The 23804-nt window shown below is 38.4% G+C and overlaps 1 protein-coding gene across 5 annotated transcripts in view; it reads left to right on the top strand.

Annotated features, from left to right (window-relative positions):
* The window catches only part of LOC113067622 (CREB-binding protein-like), a 39425-nt gene that overhangs the window by 1896 nt on the left and 13725 nt on the right, over positions 1-23804 (top strand). For all 5 annotated transcript variants that reach the window (XM_026239981.1, XM_026239985.1, XM_026239983.1 and 2 more), the window contains exons 2-11: positions 8557-9185; positions 17357-17518; positions 19242-19485; positions 20420-20533; positions 21699-21923; positions 22392-22479; positions 22821-22958; positions 23036-23153; positions 23258-23426; positions 23525-23587. In XM_026239981.1, coding sequence (XP_026095766.1) covers positions 8557-9185; positions 17357-17518; positions 19242-19485; positions 20420-20533; positions 21699-21923; positions 22392-22479; positions 22821-22958; positions 23036-23153; positions 23258-23426; positions 23525-23587 — 1950 coding nt within the window. The remainder of the gene's footprint in view (positions 1-8556; positions 9186-17356; positions 17519-19241; positions 19486-20419; positions 20534-21698; positions 21924-22391; positions 22480-22820; positions 22959-23035; positions 23154-23257; positions 23427-23524; positions 23588-23804) is intronic.

The following is a 23804-nucleotide window of genomic DNA, read 5'->3' as shown; positions in this document are numbered from 1 at the left end:
TTAAATATGTCAGTCAGAATGACATATGTGATAATCTTACAGTCCATCAGAAACTGATTGATCTTGTCCGCGTAACTCTTTCCTTAAGTTCCGGCAAAAACCCTTATTTCCAGTATGTGAGGTTTAGTCTGCAAGCAGGGATGCGTTGAATTAGTGTATATACAACAAATCTGTGCACTTTAATATGTGCAACAAATGTTTGCATTGAATGTCATTTTTAGATTTTTTACTATAAAAAATGTTTTTTTTACTCACTCGAACTGATAGTGACTTTTGAAGCTATTCAAGTGCTGAATGTGATCATATTCCTGTGGTATGCAATGACACTGACTCTGATGTTTATCTTATGCTCTTCTGAGTGAGATCTTATTGCAAGTTATTGATATAGATGCGGCTACCAAGCATCAACGGATGTGGAGTTCTGTGACGGCTGCTAATAATCAGTGCAATGACAATTGACATCAGTCTCGAAGAAAGCAGAAGTTTTTTTTTTTTCATCTCCATTTCGCATGCAAGTCTTCATGCACCATCTGTTAAGGTTTCACTAAGCTGAATTTACTTATGCAGAGAATTTAGTTCAGTGATTCGCCACCTTTTGGACTCAAAGACCCTCCGTTGTTCAACAGAATATTCCAAGCCCCCAAGAAAGATGATTTCAGTTTACATCTTTTTTTTTTTCTATTTTAATTTAGGGTTATATTTTTAGTAAGTTAATATTTATAAACACATTTTTTTTTTGTTAATTTATTAATTTAAATATTAAATACATTAAATATTAAGTCATCCTGCAGATGTGAAATGATCTTTTAAGCTTTTTTTTTACTGTTTCAAGGTTTTGTGTGATTTACCAGTTCATTGTATTTGACAGATTTTAGAAGGCATGCTTCAACGTTTGGATGTGTAGAATTTGTAATTATGAATGGATGGTTTCTCTAGTCATTGTTTATTGGCGCTGCCACCCACTTGAAAGCTTCATAGCAATGAGTTTTGCACAGTCAAGCATTACTCATTCTGCAGAAATTGTTTAAAATGCTAGGCGCTAGAAAAATGAAGGCACATTTAGTCTTGATTTAGTAATCCGAATGTAGGATGCCTTCTGGTTAGGATTTCAGGGACGTCCTAATGGGTTTCCTGTGAAGCAGCATATTTTGTGTTGCTGAAAGTAGCATTTTGTTTAGGAGCATAACTTAAGACTCGCATCAGGAAATTCCTCAGCTCAGCGTGGAGAGATTCGTTATTTCCTGTCTCCCTAATTCCTGCCATGTTTTTGGATTTACATGCAACTTTAAGTGCACTCTGAAGTTTATTTGACCAAAACTAGCCATTTTCTGAATGTGACATTAAGTGGTGTTTGCTGCGCAAAAGCCACAACCATTATGCTAGAGTGGTGTCGTGGACAATTACTAATAGGGCTGGGTGTTGAGACAAATTTCACAATTAGTTTTGATCTCAATTCGATATGGATATATTGGGATATTTCTTATTTTAGGAATATGATATATTTTTAGGAAAGCTGTCATTAAGAACACAATTCAATTTAAGTTAATTTGTATAGCACTCTTTACAATACAAATCGTTGCAAAGCAGTTTTACAGAAAATTAAGTTTCTACAATATTTAGTAGTTGCTTATCAGTGATGATTACCAGTTTATGAACATATGGCAGAAATATAAAAATCAATTAAAGACGTAATCAAAAAGATTATTTAATTTAACCAACAGAGTGGGATTTGCATTTGCAATAATCAGTTCCTGATACATTCAATGTTATTGAACCAATTTTTGTGCAGTACGAGTAAAGGGTGGAGGTGTTGGGAATTAAAGTGCTTGCAGGATCCTTTAGTTAAATCTATAAATGTATACATATAAAATGTATGTGTGTGTGTGTCTGTGTATATATATATATATATATATATATATATATATATATATATATATATATATATATATATATATGGTTATTTATTTATGTTCTGCATGGAATTGCCGAAACTGCGATGTGAGCACCACCCCAACTGCGCAAAACGGTCCCAAAATGAGAGAAAACTGCAGGCGCAATGTGCTGCGACCCTACCGCCTACATTGACCTGCACCGAACCAGGAACAGGGACAATTGAGGGTTTTCACGACGCTTCATCAGACTGGAAGCCGCCATATTGGAGGCACTCCGCATCACAACAAAGCACAGGCACTGAAGTATATTCCGAACGTCGTCAAGGAAAATGGTTATTTATTGCTGTGTTTCAGGTTGTACCAATAGGACAGATCGAGAAAAACATTTGGAATATTATTGACTTCCAAAAGTTCTAAAAAAAAAAAAAAAGGTAGAGGAATGCATATATAAGCTAGGGGTGTGCACGGATAGTCGAACATTTGAATATTCGTTCTGCTCTAATTATTCGATAAATAAAAAAGATATTCGAATTTCGCTATATTTTTGCTTGCCATAAAAAATTTAAAAAAAAAGTCAATAAAACCTAACTTGGTCACTTTCTGTGATTCTCCACGGCATATTTGAAGATGTATGCAAGCAAAAAATAATTAATGAATGAATAAGTACTGCGGTCTTCTACAGTACTTCAAATATGCCGTGGAGAATCACAAAAAGTCGCCGAATTCAAGAACATTGTTGTGGCATCTCTCAATCCATGAATAAACACAGCTAACTTGGAGAATGCAGTGAAAACTCCTCTTCTCGCTTCCGGCCTAGACAAAGTTCCTCCTTTATGTCTTTCATGTAAAGTTTCTTTGACTATCAAGCACATTTTGTTGAATTTTAATTTATGATGCTGCTAGAAAACGCTTTTATTCAGAAACATGCTTGCATGGAATATTAGAAAATGTACCACCTAAATGTTTTTGAGATTTTCTATCTTATGTTAAGTTGAAATGTTTTATATAATGTAAATCTTATGGATGATACTGAACCTGTTAGTATTCCATCATGGCCATGTAAATAGCCATGATGCTAACATGGCGTTAAAAACTAAATAAGCCGGCACAGACGTTGTCGGGACTCACAAATAACGGTGTGCTAAGCGAATAAGTTTTGTGAAGAGCTTCGTGTTTTCGTTTCACCACTGAATGGGATCTGGTGGAATACATGGCTCCAGTTAGAACTGTTCTTGGGCAGATGCGAGAAGAGGAGTTTTCATCTCCAAGTTAGCGGTGTTTTTTCGTTGCTTGAGAGATGCCGCAACAAGGTCACCCTCTGTGATTCTCCTTTGCATATTTGAAGTACCATAGAAGACCGCAGTTCTTAGGGGCCATTCACACATCGCGTATTTTGCGCGCTCAAGTTCGTTATTTCCAATGCAGGCGTGCGGTATGCGCGCTCATAATGGAAGCGACGCGGTCGCGATCCGCAGGCGCATCCACTCCGCGTCGAGTTAAAAACATCTTAACTTGTTCAACTATCCGTGCACACCCCTAGTTTGGATGAGCTTTTTGGTTGTTTAGACATGGCTACATTCACTTAAAGTATCCAAAGCGCACAATACTCCATTGTACTCTGTTCAGTTTTTTTACACCAAGTGGCTCCACAATGGGTTACCTTACTAACATCCAGGTTACCGCCCAGAACGTGATGTCGGTGAAAACCCTCTATTCTTTCACCCTCCATTACTAGCAGCGATATTAATGCTAACATTAGTGGCATGCAGGTGGCAAGGAAGTCGACCGGAAGTTGAAGTCGGCTGCGTGCTGACATCTTGTAGCAGAACTTCACTTGCGTTAGCATTCCCATTGACTCCCATTCATTTTGGCGTCACTTTGACAGCGAATAACTTTACATCTGAGGTGTTTGCGTCATAACCACTCGACTCTGTTGCATTACCATACAGACAGGAGGAGAAGCTCACAGGCAATTAACTTAATATGGCGTACTGGCGTTACATTTTAAAATACTATACAAAATAATTAACCAGAATACTTACTCCTGCTCACTCACGTCAAAGAACTCCCCGCTCAAGCTCGCCGTCTCTGCAAGATTAACGATGGCAGTTTTCACGCACAGCTACTAGAAGATTTACATCTGGCAGACAGGTTGCTGACGTCGTCAAGCTTCGTTTGAGTCTGCGCGTCAGAAACGGAAGTGCTAAAAAACGCTAAAAATGGGCTTTAATTGTCTCAGTTGAGTTCCAATGGGGTCGCTGTGTCCATTTCTTTTACTGTCTATGGTGGCATGCCCTTATGCTAGTATTTCCTGTTACTCTCACTGTTGTTCAGAGATGAAGACTGTCATCTAGTGATTGGGATGTAAACTCAAAACAAAACAATTGCCATGAATCTTGTGTATTTTTTAATTGAATTTTTTATTATTATTATTAAGTATCAATATGCCATTTTTGAAAATCGATACAGTATCGCCAAACAAAATATTGCGATACATGTATAGTTTTTTTTTTCTGGCTAATTATTGAGTTCAAGGTCATTTAATGGATTTCATGGGTACATATTAGGTACGCAACATCATTTACAAGCAGTTTAAACAATGATTGAGCAACATAAGACCTAACATATTTTGCTAAATTGTACTTTCTTTCAATTGCTTGGATTTTGTAATTAAATTAACAGAATTTGAAAGCTTAGACTTTGTTTCATATCAAAAGTAGCAAAAAAAAATTTATTGGATGGGTGTATAAATAATGATGGAAAGTTCACCCTATAATGAAAATTGTCATAGTAGCCCTCATGTCGTTCTAAACCTGAAGACCTTTGTTCAACTTTGGATTACAAAATAGATTTTTTTCTGACCCTGTATAGACAACAGTGTAACTGAAACATTTTCAAGTCCAGAAACGAAGCATGCCTGATACACAAAAAGTGTTCTTGTAGCTTCATAAAATTGCGGTTGAACCATTGATGTCACACAGTTTTACCCATGTCCTTATTACATTTCTGGGCCTGGGAAATTTTCAGTTACATTGCTGTCTATGCAGGGTCAGAAAGCTCTCGGATTTCATCAAAAAATCTTAATTGTGTTTCCAAAGATGAACGAAAGTCTTGCGGGTTTGGAACAGGGTTGTGACTGTGAGGAAATTTTCCCACTGGTTACTTGATGTACGACAATACCGGTATCCCCATGGGGTTCCCTCTTTTTCCTGCTTTCCTTACTTTTAAATAGCTTGTAAAAGTGGCATGTGTATTTTAATTTTCACTTTCATATATAAAGGAAAATGTAATATCACCTTAGATAAATGGCAAAAATCAGCTAGCTTTTAAAAATTCGAAGTATTGCCAAACAGGAGTTTTTGCATTTTCAAAATTAATTATCCACTATAATCTTGTCGGTCTCATCTCACTCTTCTTGTGATATAATGAAATCTGATTCAGTTTTTAATTGTAGTGTCTCTAACTGAACTAAATAATTTTTTTTTCTATAAAAAAAAAATCTAAGCTACGGTGGCGGGTGGTGCCGTGGTGGGCAAGTGACGTAACCGGTGTTGCGGCTTCATACCGGTAAAACAGTCAACACGTCTATAGCAGCCAGCCTAGTTTGGAATGACTTGAGGGTAATTAATGGCAGAACTTTCACTTTTGGGTGAACTAACCGTTTATGTTTTGTTTACACATCAACTGAAAACAGCGTAGATCGATTCTTGGGTCTTAAGAGTCAATATCAGTTTGTCCAAATAAATTTTTATAAGCCAGCCCCAATTGTTAAGGTGTGTTTGAAGTGCTTTTTAGCATGTTCTGATACTTTTTAAATCACAATGAATCTTATTTACAAAATAAGCTTTTTTTGTGTGTGCGTGTGTGATGCAAGAGTAGTCATACACTGAAAAATAAATCTGGTTTAGGATTTACTTTGGAACAACTACTACTCAGAAATTGCTAGTAAATTTCATAGATAATTACAAAATGGCAAGTAACACATTGAATTTAAATGTTGAAGACTGCAATAGTGTTTTCTTGCAAAACATACTGCAGTGATCTGGTTTCTTAATTAAACTAATTATAAATATATATTTATATATATATATATATATTTTTTTTTTTTTTTTTTTTACAATTTCAGGTTAGATGAGCCACTGAAGGCTTGTTAATAATCATAATAATAAATACTTTTTTTTTTTTTTGCCGTTTACTGTTGTCAAAGACTGTTTCTGTGGGTGTGTTGTTTGCTAGCTGGGCGTTCCTTCTCTTGTTATTGTGAGCGTGTAGCAGCAGTGGGTGCACTTTTATTCCAACCGTGTTTGCATTAGTGTACGTACAAACACAGCCAAGCATGTAAACGCTGCCCTCCACCAGCTTCAGGCAGACGGCTTGCTGCGTGGTTTAATGTCTGGGCTGAAGCATGGCTGATTTGGGGAAGGATGCTTTGGGGAGAACCTCACAATACAGATGAGATCTGAATCCGTCTGCCTGGATTCAGCCATATAGTGCTTCATAAGCATCATAAGTGGTCCATGTGATTCCTGCACTATTCAATATTTAAATGGTTAGTTTTATAAAAAAATAAATAAATACTTCCCTTGTTTTTACTAACCCATGAAACTTTTACGTTTTTGAATGTACTCTCCCTTAATGGTTTTATTCACTGAAAGTCTACATGGTGATAAAGTCGCCAATAGTTTCTTCATTTGCATAATCGAATAATTAACAAGTTTTATAAGCAGGGTTTTAAGGAGCACCTTCAAACCACATTCACATGGACCTGTTATCTCATTCAGTACCAGTAAACTATTGTTTATAACTAGTGTGATCCTTGTGGTGTTGACTAGTATACATTTTGTGAAATAAAATGTAGATGCTTTGCATTGTCAGTAAACGTAATCTAGACCATGTTTTTAAATGTAGTTCTTTGTAAAGAACCCATTCTTTCTATTTGAATGAATTAATGGTTTTTAAAGTCTTTGTTTATACGGGCAGTTTACAGTGCAATCAAATTATGCAGTTCATCAAAAAGTGCATTATATCAGTTCAGGCCAATTTCCAGTACGTTAATTTTGATTTGGTGTTTGACTGGACAGTTAGTCTAATTTTCTTTATTTTAACCCTAAAACATAAGTTCACCCTGATCTCTGTCTGTACTGTATGACTGACTGTGTTGAGGCTGTGGACCAGACTGACAGGCAGCTGTTGAAGACTAGGGGGGTACAAGGCTAACAGATGAGCGGCTGGAGTGATTCTTATTTTTAGCCATGAATCTGAGTGCTTCCCGCTGAGAATAAGGAGACATTACAACAGCATCGACTTTCTCTTGCTGTTCTCAAACCAAAACACAGAGTTGAGTCTGCGTGTGCAGAGGGTGACCTTTTATTAGTCCAAACTTTGATTTGATTGTTAACGAGTCAAGATGGTCAGTGTAAAGCTTTCTGATATGGGCCGCAGCCATTGTTTTGAAAGTAGGGTAACCCTGAGTTATCCACAAAATGTACTCTATTCACAAGCCATTTTACAGCAACAACAAAAAAAAGTACTGTTTACTACCAGGGATGGAAATTAGCACCTGCCAAATGCGGGTGATTTTGTGTTGTTGCGGGTAAACTCGATTCACCTACCGGCCACTGTGACAGTTAAATAAAAATGGCATACTGTTTCACCCATCTAGTGGACAAAAAAGTTAATTTCCATCCCTGGTGTGTACACAACATGCAATAAAAGTGTAATATCATCTGAAGCAGCTCCGCTGAGGAAGGCTGTGTAAAACGGGCTCGAAACGGCAGCGTTATTTCCAGTACAGTGTAACTCTAATAACTGCTATCCGGGGGGTGCATTTTATTTCCAGTCTTCAAGTACTTCAGAAGCTAGATTTGTGGCTAGTAAGTTGTTACGCTGTTCATTTTTAATTGTAGAAACAACATTGTATCGCTACACATGTTTGACAGCTCTGGCGTGATGAGACTTGAAAAAATGAGGTATTAAAAACGCTGTGCGTTCGTTTGTCAATGGCGTAAAAGTTTGCGAGCCGAGATTTCTTTCAGTGATGCAGTGATGAACAGGGGACTTTTCCCCACGTGTTCCCTCAACCACATAAAAAAAATTAAAAATACACTTATACTGGTGAATTCTTTCCTTTGGAATTAAATACAACATTATTAATGCTTACGAAAACGGTTTCGAATATCGCAAAAATGTTTCTTTGCATTAAAAAAAGTTCAGTGCAGTGTATCATCCGGTTGGGCTACGGAGTTGAGAGAATGAGCTGCTTCAGCAAGAGTCGGCTGTTTCAAAACCTAGTAAGCTGCCTAGATAGGCAGCATGTTTGAGCATCACTGAAAGAGAAAATGTCAGTATTTCATTGAGACTTGAGATTAAATAAACTGCTTAAGTATTGTAGATCTTGTAGTATTAATTTTCACATGCAGTTACACATTGTCGGTTAAAAACAAGAAAGTGGCTGGTAAAAACATTGAGTGGTTGGTAGATTTTGAAATCCACCAGCCACAGTGGCTGGTGGACAAAGTTAATTTCCATCCCTGTTGAGTATTCATGAACTGTCCCTTTATGGGCCAGTAGTCAATGTATTATGAACCTTACAGGCCAAATATTGGCTGAATATATTTTTTATTTTTGGACCAAACTGATAAATCATTTTCCTCTCTTTTTCTAGACTTTGTGTCCTTGTTTGACTTGGAAAACGATCTTCCAGATGAGTTGATACCCAACGGAGACCTGGGCCTGATTTCCATGCCCTCTAATGGAGACGGAGGGGTGGGGAGCCGGATGGGGGGCACCGTCCCGGATGCTGCTGCCAAGCACAGGCAGCTGTCCCAGCTCCTGCAGGCAGGGAGTGGCTCTGGTCTGGCTGGAAACCTCAGCCCTCAGTCTGGAATGGGTGGCCAACTGGGTGCCTTGGGGAAGAGTCCCATGGGCCAGGGCTCACCCGGTCACCAGACCCAACCTCCGAAGCCGGTTGGCAACCCTACGGGTCAGGGCAACAATAGTCCGGGTATGGGCCTCAGTGCAGGTTTTAACCCGGCCATGCTGAACAATAACAACCAGGCTCATGGACTCATGGGCCAGAACATGGCTCCGCAGGGGCAGATGATGAATGGTGTGATGGGGCCGGCTGGAAGAGGCAGGGCAGCTCCGGGGATGCAGTACCAGGGTCAGGCCATGCAGGGAGCACCGGGTGCCGGGCAAGGGGGCAGCGTATTGGCGGAGACACTTACCCAGGGTGCACCACAGATGGGGTCACACAATGCCATCAATCCCCAGCAAGCGGGAAACATGAACAAGGTAAGTCGCCATTGCTGTTTTTTTATGTCTTGCGTTCTAAAAATGTTCTGCGTGGTTGGGTGTAATGATTAGGCAAGCTAACACGAATACAGATAAACAAAATGTTTCAGTTTCGACCAGTGTTTGTGTACGTGTAGTTTCAGTTTCAACCTATTATTTCCACTACATTTGGTGGAGTAAGAAACCTGTGCTGTTTGTTACTTGGATTTAGGAAGGTTTTCTACTTGCATGACAGTTGCATGACAGTTCACTTGTTGTTTTGCCATTTTCCTTATCAAGTAAATAAACAAATGCAAGCCTTAAAGTGACAAGAAATTGTGGGTTATGTTCAGCCTGAGGTGCATGGACATCTACTCAGGTCCATCAGTTAATGAAGCCATTAGTTTCATCAACACATTTGAACTAAAATTTGAGCCTTCTAGCTGTAATATTGCTTTCTCCAGTGAAAAGTGGTCTCTTCTGAATCAGGAGAGAAATCCATACAGACCAAGCAAGTGAAAACGGTTCTAAACAGTGAACCGTTTCATTGTTCTGCTCTGCTGCTCTTGTTAATTTTGCATGTCGACCATCTCATGTCAATGAAATGTGCATTAAGATCATGAAAGCACTGTAAGATTTCACCGTTTTTACAATTGCAAACCAATAAAAACACCTAAATGCTGGCAGGAGCACTAAACACATTGTAGTTTTTAGCATTTAAATTCATCGTCTGTTTGTGTACATTTAAACAAATTGATTCTTCATATGCATAAAAACATTATGGCTGGTAAAAAAAAAAAGGTTAGAAGTAAGTTCTTTAATCATTCTTCACAAGAATATTGATCTACTGTGAATAATTCATCCAAGGTTTTTTTTTTTATGTATATATATATATACATGTGATTTTTTTTTTCTTTTTTTTTTCTCGGAATTTCTTAACTTGATCTACTGGTGAAACGGACTTTCTCCAGCCAATAAGTCCCATTTTTACAACCAACCTCAAGCGCACATTCACATCCTCCTTAATCCAATCAACAACTGATGAATTGAACCAAGACAGTGTTTAACACGAATATAAGCCTGCTTGAGCTTTTCTGACATTTGAAGGAAAGATTGCACAGAAAGGTAGTTGTGGCTATCGCATGTGTCTGACTGTTGTGGTTTTACAGGAAACCAATCGGAAACCAGTGTTCTGCTCACACTGTGCTCTTTGGCACTAGTGAACGCTCTTGTGTTGAGATGTTGGGTTCATATCGAGAAATGTCAATCGATGGAGTTTGCAACTGAAATATTGTGAACAAAATCACACAGGCTGCCAGAGCGATCACCGGTTTCTGCCGTGTTTGTTCACAGGTGAATAGATGTGCTGTCGGAAGTGTGCTGTGTGTTTGCATTGCACAGAGATTATGAGAGTCACAAGAGCAGGTGAAGTGTGTGAGATCAGTCCACAGCTGAGTGCCAGCGCTCGTGTCTGTATGGTCCGCTCGTTCTCAGCTCTCATGTGTCCTGTTCAGAGGAAATCTACTTTAGAATTTTCACAAGTTCTATGTTTTCATTTAGTTTTTTCTGGGTTCTGTTCATGGAATAATCCAGTTCATCATCATAAAGAAGGCCCAACCAAATTAGTAATAGTTAAATAACAAAAATGACATTTTAACCACATTTTTAAGCAAATGAAAACATAACTAATGCATTTTAGAGACGTGTGATGTGTGCGATTAGAATGTGGGATTTTGCTTTTCAGTTTATTTTGTGGTAGATATATTTGTATGGCTGAACTGATTTATTCTACTTACACATGAAAATCAGTAAGGTCGAAACAGATTTACTGACTAGATGCGCATGATATATCGCCCCAGCCCTAGCAGGAAGACCTCAGTGCTTCTTTTTGTTGATGAGTAGATTTATAAAAGAGTCTCATTATGAATATGTTGCATGTAGGTATTGCATTGACACATGCCTTGTAAAAATACATAAAAATGTGACTGAGCAACTGACGAGTAAGGGTCCATCTTTCTCTTACAGTTTTAAATGCTTCCTCACTACCGTGCTGATGTGTGTTGCATTATGAAGAGTGTGCACCTCTCACTCTGCGCTGGTCGCTATATGATCGCGTCACATCAAAGTTCGGTACAATTTATTCTGCTTTCCAGCTTATTCGGCCAAACTCCGAAAGAGCTTCTTTTGCTATTTTCGTACAAATAATTCCAGTTGATGAACATTCAGTGCATTCCTAGTGCATTTATAATAAATGTATTTAAGCTACTGTTTCATACAGATACCTAAAAATCATATAGTTATATTGTGACATGGTATTGAGGTTTAATGTGAGGTTTTAACTGTGATTGTCGTGATTTAAATGTATGCTACTCTGGAAGACCGATTATTTATTTTTTAATTTTTTGGCCACATTGCCCAGCCTTAATTTTAAATGTATTTTATTTGGACAAGACTAGTTTTCTAAACTATGTTTGAATTTCGATTCTTATCACATGATGTCTGGGATTTTCATGTACCAGTTGGGTTTGGGACTAACATCTCCATGTTTACTACAGGGGTGGGAGGGTCTGTTTTGTATATCTGGGCATTGCAGAGATCACACGTGGTGAAGCTATATAGACCTAGTGTAGAAAAATGTGGTTAATGTTTGGTTACTTTAATATAGAAACTCCTATGTAATTTATGAGCGAGATGCTAACGGCCTAATCAGATTCAATGATCTATGCTAAGTTAAGCTAGACCCGGAGATCGTCTGAATGGTCATCTGAATGGATCTGAAAACAGAAACTCAACTGAAAATGTACCTGTTTTCAAGAAAGTGGAGTGTTTCTTTAAAGTATTCTATTTTATGTTCAACAGAAGAAAGGAAATATTACAAGTTTAGAACAATTTGTGGGTGTGTAAATGATGACAACATTTTCATTTATGGGTGAACTTTAAGTCAGACAGTCCATTGTGAACAACGGAAATGTCTCTGCAAACTGTGCGTTCATCATTAGCAACTGGACAGACACATTGATAACTTTCCCATTCAGTGCTACATAGGGCTGTCACTTTTGTGAAAAAATCATTTTCGATTTTTAAGACATAAGTGTTCATTGAATCGATTGTAAAATTGTTTTTCCATGTCAAAAAAAAAAAAGACGTTTCCTTTTTCAATGTCAAATAACGGACGAATGTAAAGAGAGCGCTGGAAACGCACAAGTCAGCAATATTTCTTATTTATTATTAATATTTCTTATATTTCGGCTGCCATAACAAAAGAAAAACGTCACTGCAGGCTTCAACCCGGCTGCATTTATGATTTAGGCAATTCAAAAATCTCCAAGATTATTTTAAATAATGATTCAATCCATTTCAAACAACTGGTTAAAAAAAAATTAAACTTTAAATGGACTTGAGAACAAGCCATGTGTGGTTTTTTTTTTATTATTGAACGTAACCGACACTTAGGCTAGGCTAGGTGGCACTAGGCAGGCATGCGCAAAAAGGCTAGGGCCATTACAAATTTATTGGACCGAAACAAGTCGATCAACATTTTTGGTGTCCAAAGCAGAGCGTTTTTTATTCACTATGTGTCCAGCTGTTGAGAAGACGTGCTCCGACCGCACTGATGTCCCAGGGACACTCAGTTACAGCTGCGCAAGGTGGGGATATTACTGCCAATTTTCCACCACAAAAGCTGTCAGCTTGCAATGGTCCTTTTCATAACTCAGAATCTCCTGTAACTAGATGCACGAATGAGGCGAAACCTTCCAGACGCGCGTGTAAACGCATCTTTACATTGACTTAACATTGAAATCATTCGTGCCAGAAGCTCTATTCGTGTTTGGTGTGAACGCAGCATAAGAGGTCCCTTTCGACGTCACTGGGTCTTATAGGCGCGTAAAATTGCTGGTATTCTTTATTTTCTTTTTCTGCTTGTTTGTGAGTTTTGTTACATCTATTTTTTAATTGTTTAATTATTTTAAAATTAATATTGTACATATTTGGTTAAAATCGATTCCCTATTTTCATTTTCGAAACTTTTTTTGGTTGGTCCGAACGATTGTGCAATCGATTTTCGAACTAAAAGTGACAGTGTCTTGTGTTCAACTGCACAGGTTTGTTTACCACATGCTGCACTGGCTTGAAAGGGCTTTTGTCCTGCAGACTCACTATAAAAGGAAAGACATGGAAATTAGCTCCTAATAGCCACTTATGAAATGTATTTCATTATAATTGCTATTAGTATTATAAAAAACCATGCAAAACAGTGTTTGCCTTTGTAAAATTTGGGACAAATCGCGTCTTGTATTGTTTTGATATGGGACGCATCAGTGAGTTGCGCACAGCAGCATGTGTGAGCAGTCTTCACAAACAAAGTGCAAATTTTCAGCATTTTGAAATTGAAATCAGCTTTCTGTTAGTGAGGTTCATATTTTAAATTATATAAGTCCACTGCATTCCCAACCACATAAATTATTACTTCGTAGAGAATTTGTAAGAAAAATACCGATGGGCAAGACCGCACTCTTCAAATGTAAAGCATGCGTCTCCCACAGTGCATCCAGTGCACTGTGAATGTCGTTGTAATTCAATTCAACCTTCCCAAACTTTATGAATGATTATTTTATGGATGGTTCCAGTGGTGTATGTGTGTGAGCAATTGAAAGCAAGCAGGGTACAGATGTTTCCAAAGCAAACCACGTCATTGTGTATCTGGTTAAACACTAAGCTCAGAATTGATTCAGAAATTCTCAGAATCGATCCAGACTCATTGAATAGAGAATCGCAATGCATGATGCATCTTTTTTTTTTTTTTCTCACCCCAGTAGAATATGTAATGTGTTCTGTGTGAATTGCTTGGTTTCAGTTTCGCCTCTAAATTACATCATCTCTGCATTGATTTTTTTCTTTTTACGCAATCATTTTAATGAACAACAAAAACTAAAGCATTAATATGCAATGACACTTACGTCGTTGTCACATTTCGTGCACTACTGATAAGGCTGCCTAACACACACAAAATTTGAATGCAAATGTAGACTTATTTTTTCAATTTGACATATATAATCTGACAACCCTATTGTATATAGATGATCACATATTTAGGTTTGTGTCTATCAAATTCAAAATTACGAGAATTTATTTTCTTTATTTTGCTTAATTGTATAATATAAAATTGTCTTAAATATATAGATATTTTTAGTTGTAGTTGAGAGCTCTGTTTGGTGTCACAACAGGAATTTTCGTTATTAGTGAGAAACCTACCAATAAGAATATAGTACGTTATGAATATACAGCTACAGGAGTGAAATTCTGATGAGATTTCAGTATTGTTTGGATGTATACAACAAAATATTGAAAGGCAGATGATAGTTTCTTGTAACAGCTTGTTGGAAAAGTCATTTTAATGTGGAAGAGAAGTTTTATGGCTTGTATGGACAAAGCGTTAAGAGAGCACTGCTCGACAATAAGGACTGGACCGTTCCGGACACTTTGGATTTGTCACTTGCCCGATCGGGCCACTCCAGCGTTGTCTTGACATTTTACCAGCTGCATGTGTTTTTAAGACTTGTTAATTTAAAAATTCAAGCAATTTAACAGGCATTTGGGTGCGAAAGACAACTCCTTTCCGTACTCTCACCTGAATGGGCAAATACAAAATACCAGTCCTGGCAAGTAACTTAGTAGCTATCGAATCTGACAAGCTACATAAAATAGATTAAAAAAATCAACATCTGAACCACTGTTGCCAAGTCCACGGTTGTTTTTCATGTCCGTGGGTTGAAGCGACCCCAATAATGTGACATTTAACCCCTAAAATGCTAAATTTACTAAGGGAACCTTGCCAAAAAAATGACTTTTTTTATCCCCCAGAATGTAATTTTTATCGTTTTGAGGAGAAATTTACATTTTGGTCCATAATTTGGTCAGGTTTTGAATCCGAACGTACGTTCTGGAGATTTATCACTAATCACAGGAGCACCTTGTGCATGAAAACCGCATCCGATTTTTTTTGCACAGCCCTAAATACAAGATAACATATCAAAAACTGATAACAGCAACTATTTAAAAAAAATGTTGGCAGAGCCATTGAAAATGTTGGTAGGGCAAGTAAAAATTTGAACCACTGGCCAGATCAGTAGAAAAAATCCTTAGCGTCGATCTCCGGAGTCACAGTGAGCGAGCGACAGGCAGCGGAGATGAGTATTGCTCATGACAGGGAGTTCCTCAGTGTGGCACGTTCAGCAGCGGCGCGTGCAGCGTTAATGGCTGCAGGCTCGCATTAGTGCTGGTGGGGGATGGGACGGTTTACACACGAGCTCTGATCAGACGCGCCGCTGCAGAACCATGCTGTGAAAGCATCATTGAAAAGTGCTCCAAGTTACTCAGGTTTAATGCAGTTATTCATTCACATGCACTTCGTTTAGTATCAGCAAATAATATATTAAACTCATCATTCAATTGAAATGTTAAATTCTTCTTTTTTTTATGGAATACTGTAGTTTTTATTGTAAACAATGTATCTGTGCTCTTACATTTTTACTAACTATTTTTGTAAAATTCATGTGCCCTCGTTATCTTTAATCAAAAACGTTAACCTCCCCTCCCCCTCAAAACGACTTCTCTTCTCTTCCGGTCAAGAGCTATGGTGTCTTTGGTAAATGCTGGGATAAACAACAGCGGGAAAAAACTGAAGCTGTTGTTTCACTTTTTTTAGAAATCAATGCATTGATCAGTGCTGACGTGATCCATGGGGGAGTACACTACCCTTAAAGATTTAAAGGAGATTACCACAACATTACTCTTAGGACATTGCAAACTATTTCTTTTATAAATATGACTTAACCTGATGGAGGACGCGCTCAGTCATTCAGGCAGTTGCTCGACCTCAATTTTGTAAGCAACGCCACAACTACCAACGATTAAATCAATTCCCAAAGGACTAAAAACTAGTCCCGTCCTCTTATTTCAGATGCCGTTTCACGCGGATAGACGGCACAGTAGAGAAACAGATGATCGCTACTTCCATTTCATGCTGACTTTAAAGTTGATGTGAAATCAAAATTCATGTTTTTTTATATAAATGCTAATTATAGATCATATTGCAAACAATTCATCTTTGTGTTTCTGTAAATAATTTTTTTAATTAAAAATTCTACACAATTCATAATCGTTAATCCTCTGATGAACCTATTCCATTTTATTTCTTTTGGCGAATGACATTAGAGAGATTGTTTATATACATTTTTTGTATATTATTTTGAAGTAATTTGATTTATTAATCCGGTATAATTTTAGCACAAATTACACTGCTGATGCAAAATATTACAATGCTTTTCAAAAGCTTGGGGTCAGCAATTCTTTTTTTATAGAAATTAAAACTTTTATTCAGCAAGGGCCAATTAAATTGATTAAAAGTGACCATATATCCAATTATGTTGTTAAAAAAATGCCTTTCAAATGAATGCGGTTTTAAACTTTCTATTCAACAAAGAATCCTAAATCCTGTCTTTAACTTTGTTAATATTAAGAAATGTTTCTTGAGTAAATCTAGCTTTGCCTTTTACATTTTAAAATGTTAAAATTAGAGGTTGCACCGACTAAACCTACAGAGAGGAGCTCGTACATCTTGCGCAAATCGCACACACACGAAATCATTCAGCGCGGAAATGTATTGTCAGAGCTCAGAAACTGAAAAGTTCGATCAATAACTAAATACCACAGCTTTATTACAATATTACTGTTAACTTTTTGATCAAATAAATCCAGCCTTGGTGAGAATAATAGGAAAATATATTTACAAATCTTACCAATCCCAAACTTCTGAACAGTAGTGTACATTATCTTAAAGTTCCTTAATATTTTGTTATGAGTGCATCTTTGGTTTGGTGTTTTTATGAAGAGCAGACACCGTTTTTCTCAAGCTGTAACCCAAAGGCAAGTCGACTGCTCGTACGTGAGGTGGTGGATGTCACTGAGCAGTTGATGACCGTATCTTTTAGTACACTCTTTGACCTATGAATGTTTGGCTTGACAGCATCTACTCTACACTGTCAGAGAGCAGGACCTCATGCCTGTGTAACACCTTGCCTGCTCTCTATGAATTTAAATTGAAACGCTACACTGGCAGCCCTTTTGTGCCACTGTTTCATGAACATTCGGGGAGGTTCACAGATGCTGATGGGTTTTTCTTTCCTCCATAGATGGGTCTTGCATCTGCTAACGGCCCATTCGGGCAGCAGTATGCACAGGGTTCGGTCCAGCAGATGTCCAGCGCTGGATTAAACGCTCAGATACAAAACAAGGCAGCTCTTCCCAACAGCCTCCAGCCCACCCTGAAGGGTGCTTCCAGCGTGCCAAATCTGGTGAGTAACCGTCAGTGTTCATTTTGACAGCCATTTTTGATTTAGTCTTAGTCTTTATCTTGAGACCAAAATGCTTAATAGTCTTTGTCACATTTAATTTGAGTCTTTCATAGGTTTAATCGATGAAAAATCATTGCATTTGTCAACTTTTATTCATTAATTTAAGTCAAATTGCAGTTACCCAGCATTTATAATGGTAGCTATTTTATGTGTAGACTTCAGACATTAATAGTCATTAATTATTCTCTCTTTAAACCAAATCAATTAAGCTTATGAGAAATTTGAATCAAGGATTGAATTTGGAAAAACTTGAATAAATTACAACAATTTTCATTTTTGGGTCAACTATATCAAGTTAACTTGAAAAATCACAGTTTTTCATATATAATGTATATAATTTTTTTAAAAAGCAGAGTAAGACAAACACGAAAGAGATAGAAATTCAGCTCCTTTTTCAGATACAGTAGGTTTACTTGGTTAACATCTCTTGTTGGTTAAAGTTAATGACACGGATAGGTAGCCTACTTAATTAGGAATGCTGTCCCTTTAAGACGGAAGTATTACTGGCACACGTTCAGTTTTCACCCACCTGTTTGTGTTCATTTAATCCATAACTGGCTTATGAAAGATACTCTACATGATGGACATTTGGACTGTTGTATGTGTATTTGAGCGCTGAGAACTGATCGCACGCTGTATATGAGAACTGAAGACGTGGCGCGTGAGTGCAAGAGAGCACCGCCATCAGCGCGATTCCACTTTCAGAAAACACAACCAAAGTTTACTCCAGAGAAAAATGGGACCTTTGGTCGTACCCCTTTTGGTGCTGAGGCCATTGTTTCAGATCACTAGCTCGCATTTTTTTGGCCTATCCATCCACTGCGGCTGCCATACTGAGACTAATGCAAATGCCTCTTATCCAATTGCGAATGCGATTTCAATGATAGGGACGCACATTTTGAAATACAAAACAGTAGCCTGTAGGATGTATTTTGAATGTCCGGTAGTCCTCAAATAACATTATAGTCACATCTCGTCTTTTTAACGAAGACGCAGCATAAATTTCATCAGTTTTTATCTCTTCGTCACACATCTATTCAGCAGCTATGTGACAGAGTATGATGCAAAGAGTGGATAAACTGGATAAATGAAGTCTAAAATTATTGTTTGAACGGTCATATTTGAAAATTGACCTAAACTGCTCCGACATTGTGTAATAAGGTCAACAAAGTATATTTATTTTAATCTGCTTTATTTCCTTCCTTTTTTTTAACTGACTAGTTAGAGGTCAGTAAGAGTTTTATTATTATTATTATTATTATTATTAAAGGGTGCATAAATACGTTGATTGGTTTCTGAAGGATTATATGACTGAAGACTGGTGTAATGATTGAGCTTTGCGTCACAGGAATTAATTCGATTTTAAAATACGTTCAAATTAAAAACAGGTATTTTAAATTGCAATAATATTTTACAATTTTATAGTTTACAAATAAGAAATGTTATAACAATTCTGTGTTGTTGAAGCCAAGAGGACAGAGCACATTGTTTTGATTAAGGCGTAAAATGGACGCTTAACACCTCAGCGAATAAAATCATAACTTCACAGCCTCTCGTGGCTTGAGGCTTTATCTAACCCACTGAGAATATTTAGAAAGATTTGTTTCTTTATATAATAACATCCGAAATGGATCTTGTATCTAATCGAAACTCTTCCCTCCAGCTGCAGCAGCAGGTGCCCTCGGTGGGCATGGTCCCGGGACAGGGGGTGTCGACGGGCCCCACGGCCGACCCGGAGAAGCGCAAACTGATCCAGCAGCAGCTGGTCCTGCTGCTTCACGCCCACAAGTGCCAGCGGCGAGAGCAGGCCAACGGTGACGTGCGCGCCTGCGCCCTGCCCCACTGCCGCACCATGAAGAACGTCCTCAACCACATGACCCACTGCCAGGCGGGGAAGTCCTGCCAAGGTGAGAGGCAAAATTAGACCAGTTATGTTAATGTATAACTGGACTCCGGCACTTTACCCCAAGCTCTGAATTTTATAGAAGTCATGGTCATGTGCCATCTCTGAGTCCATCTGAAAGTGCCTCCGTCTCTCTTTGTCCATATTTCGGTGGTGACTGTACATCTCAGTGTTGTTAAACTGTCTGGCCGGGCACTCAGGCTTCATGTAAACTTGGGAAGTCACTCGTGGCTCTTGTGGTCTCACTGTCGAAGTATGAAGGAGTCTGGAACCTTGAAACCCCTTTTATTCCTTGACATGATTTCAATTGGGCAGAGTGTTTTATTATGGTGAAAAACATATGTCAAGAGTATTACGTCTGATTTATTAGTTGTGCTTGTTAAGAGGAGCGTGATTATTTATATCGCTCTTGAATACTTGGCTTACACTGCAGGAGGGACCTTAATATCATAACCCATTTTGCACATTTCCACAGCAGAAACCGAGATGGAAAAACTGTTTAAATAACCAAGTTGCTTCCATTATAATCAACCACACTACATTGGTTTGACACACATTAGTTTCTGTATATCTGTGTTGTCTTGCACAGAAGCTCTCGTCACTTTGTTTAAACTAATACTATTTAAAATTACAAATATAATGTGAATAGTTTACTTTTGATATTTAGTTGATAAAACGGTTAATGACGGCCCAGTAACATAGAAAACAATTATCTACCTTCAAACTTGTTGCCTTTCTTTTTGAAATTCACTGTTAGGATGTTGAAATCAGCCACAAATCTGAGGAAGTTGTGTTTGTGAATGGGCATCTGAAGGGTACTGTCTGTCTTTAGAAATCTTTAGACTTTATTAGGCAGCTCAACTCAACACTGCTTTGTGTACGGGTGTGTGAATGCTCGGTGTTGTAATCTGTAAAGATTTTTTTCTCCGTTTCCACAGTGGCTCACTGCGCCTCGTCTAGACAGATCATCTCGCACTGGAAGAACTGCACCCGGCACGACTGCCCCGTCTGTCTGCCCCTGAAAAACGCCAGCGACAAGAGAAACCAGCAGCGTAAGCCACACTCTCATTTAAAATAAACCACCTGCACCGATACATTCCCTGCATGAGTGCATTTTCATAGATCAAGGTTATACTTCATGCTACTGCATGGCAACACTGAATATAAAACAAACAAACAAATAAAGTTCCTAGCACCTAGCACATGTGATTTAATTAGTACGGTTAATGATTGAATCTCACTAATAACTAAATATTTTGCACGAATGTTTAGTCTCTTATTAGGGCCATTGAGATTTTTTTTTTTTTTTTTTTTTTTTTTTTTTGCTGTTTGATAAATGCAAAGAAAATGAAAATAATCCTTTCTGCCCTGATACACAAAATCGACCGTTTTAAAAGTATAGAAATATCTACATTACTGTTTTAAATATATGAACTTTAATGGGTTTGTTACTCTACTGATTGTGTGTTGAGATGCGGGGTGCGTTCAGATTGAGTGCTGCCATCTGTAGGTCGTGTGAGCAGCTCTGAGTGTGAAAGCACGAGACCAGCAGCGGATTCCGGCAGGCAGCAGGACTGTAATCTGACACTGCGGGGGAGGGGCTCCACCCCTGGTTTTTCAGAGGGGGGCGGGACACACCGAGCTCCCGCTCTCTGATTGGACAGCCGGTCACTGACTCGTTTAAATCCCCCTGTAGTGGCAACAGAAGCACGCTCTCTCAGTGTCTCATGCAGTTCTGTTCCCTGCCGCTGCTCGAAAGTGTCCTGTGTTTGCAAAATGGCTATTCCACTTCAGTCGCTTCTGTTTCCAGATCAAGTGGAATTACTGCAAGATTGCAATTATTCCGAATAGAAATAATTCTTGAAATGCATTTATTACATTTCAAAGCAAGACAACCCATATGACTAGGATAAAGTTAACTGATAGATATCCCCATCCTTCCCCAGTTGATTTACATCAAGATTTATAGACTTTTATTTAGTACTACATATCTTCTTAAATGTTGTTTTAAATATTTTTCATTATTTATGCACTAATTTTGCATATAATTCCAGAACATAAATCTAAACAATGGATAGCGCAAGGTTCAAAGTTGTTTTATTTAGTGGACAAATTAAAGTTTAGATTAAATTAAAGATAATCTCTCTTTATCAAAAAAAAAAAACCTTTGGAATATATGAATAAAAGGAAAACCAAATTGTTTTCTTCTATTTGCAGCGATGCTGAGCTCTCCTAACACTGGCATGCAGGCTCCGCTGGGCCCTGTGGGTGCGACTCAGACTCCTGCGTCCTCCATCAGCAGCGGCACGCACATAGACCCCAGCTCTATGCAGCGGGCGTACGCTGCACTCGGCCTCCCGTACGGGAACCAGCCAGGTGCGCAGACGCAGGTCGCAGGACAGCAGACCCAGCAGCAGCAGATGCGCTCTATGCCTGGACTAGGTATCAACTTCAGTTCGCAAGGAAATCTAAAAAGTGTTTGAATATTTATTGCGAACAATACAAGGTTCCATGTTCATTTATTGACCTTGAAAGCTGCTCTCATTCTGTAACTTCATCTTGCATCGTATTGATTACTGTGAGCCATTTACTAAACATGCACACAAGTGCATCAAAATTTTATTGCATAATTATATTTGCTAAATGCAATTTTTCAAATATCTTCAAACATGCCCACAAGTGCATCAGAATATTTAATACATAATTGCATTCAGTGCAGTTTATCAAATAATATCTTTAAGCATGCACAAGTGCATCCCAATCTTCATTGCATAATTAGATTTGCTAAATGCATGGGTAACGATCAAAGATCAAAATTGGTGCTTCATTGTCTATATACGATCAATCATGCTGCTCCTCATATTGTGTATGTGTGTGTAACCCCTGTCTGGTTTCCTACAACATCTTCAGGCACTAACCAGATGAACATGGGTGGTAACGGTATGAATGATCAGACGAACCTTCACACTGATTCCTCTCTCCCCTCATCCCTCAACAAGTGAGTCTCTTCACCTTCACCCCTCACTTTTAACCTCTTACACACACACACACTGCAGAGCGAGAAATGTTCATCTGTAGAGTCCAGCAATGTAAGAGAGCAAATAATGTCATTGGAGAATGATTTTACAGAAATTCTGTAACAATAAATGGTTGAATATGGAATTCTGAGATGATAAAAGGGAATAATATTTTAAAAACAAACTTAAATTGATTTTTGTATTTGGCTTGATTTTGAGAGAAATGTCGTCACACCAGTACATTCTTTGATTTTAGCTTGAACAGTGTATGTTTTCATGAAGGCAAAACTTGAGAACTAATGTTGTAATCCTGCTCCCACAGTCAGATGATGCCTGATGGGTCGAACATGGGCGGCACGGGGAACCTGCCCACAGCTGCGCCACTGTCAATGCCTGGCATGAAGAAGCCCTGGCACGAGCACGTCACTCAGGACTTGAGGAATCACCTAGTGCACAAGCTGTGAGTTGAGGAAGTCTTCGTATTTCAAGATCACCATTTGTCAAGGGCAGTTCTCTTAACCCTGCATTTCCCTACAGAGTTCAAGCCATATTCCCGACCCCAGACCCTGCAGCACTGAAGGACAGACGCATGGAGAACTTGGTCGCTTATGCACGTAAGGTGGAAGGGGACATGTACGAGTCTGCCAACAGCAGGGTAAAGCGCACAAACCTTCTCGTTACGTTAACCTTCTTTCAGGATGGCGTTTTGTGACTGTGAGAAGGCACCAGGTGGCTCATGTTTTTATATTTTGTGTCCAGGATGAGTATTACCACTTTCTGGCTGAGAAGATCTATAAGATCCAGAAGGAGCTGGAGGAGAAGAGAAAGTCCAGGCTGTCGAAGCCTCAAATGGGTGCTCAGGGTCCTCAGCAGCCTGGCCTTCCCCAGCCCAACACTATGGGACCTGGACAAGCCATCCGGCCTCCGAGTTAGTGGCTTTGTTTTTTAATGCTTTGACCTTCTTGTTGTTAGATTTCCTTGGCTGCTTTCTTGATTAGCTGCTTAAAACATGCCTTATTTCCTCAGATGGACCTGTTCCTATGTCCAATGTGCCAAACCAGTTGATGGCCCGGATGCAGGTCCCTCAAGGTATGGTTTTCATTCTGTATACATGTATACACTACTGTTCAAAAGGTTGAGGTGGTTAAGTTTTGGAAAATAAGTATCTAATGCTCAAAGTAGATATATTTGGCTAAAACTACAGTAACAACAGTAATATTGTGAAATATTATTACAATTTAAAATAACTGTTTCTGTTTTAATGTATTTTGAAATGTAATTTATTTATTTAATGCGAAGGTGAATT

The sequence above is a fragment of the Carassius auratus genome, linkage group LG28B, assembly GCF_003368295.1.
Source record: "Carassius auratus strain Wakin linkage group LG28B, ASM336829v1, whole genome shotgun sequence".
Classification (NCBI taxonomy): Eukaryota; Metazoa; Chordata; class Actinopteri; order Cypriniformes; family Cyprinidae; genus Carassius; species Carassius auratus.
Note: the sequence above shows the minus strand (reverse complement) of the source record. Positions and strands in the feature narration are given on the sequence as shown.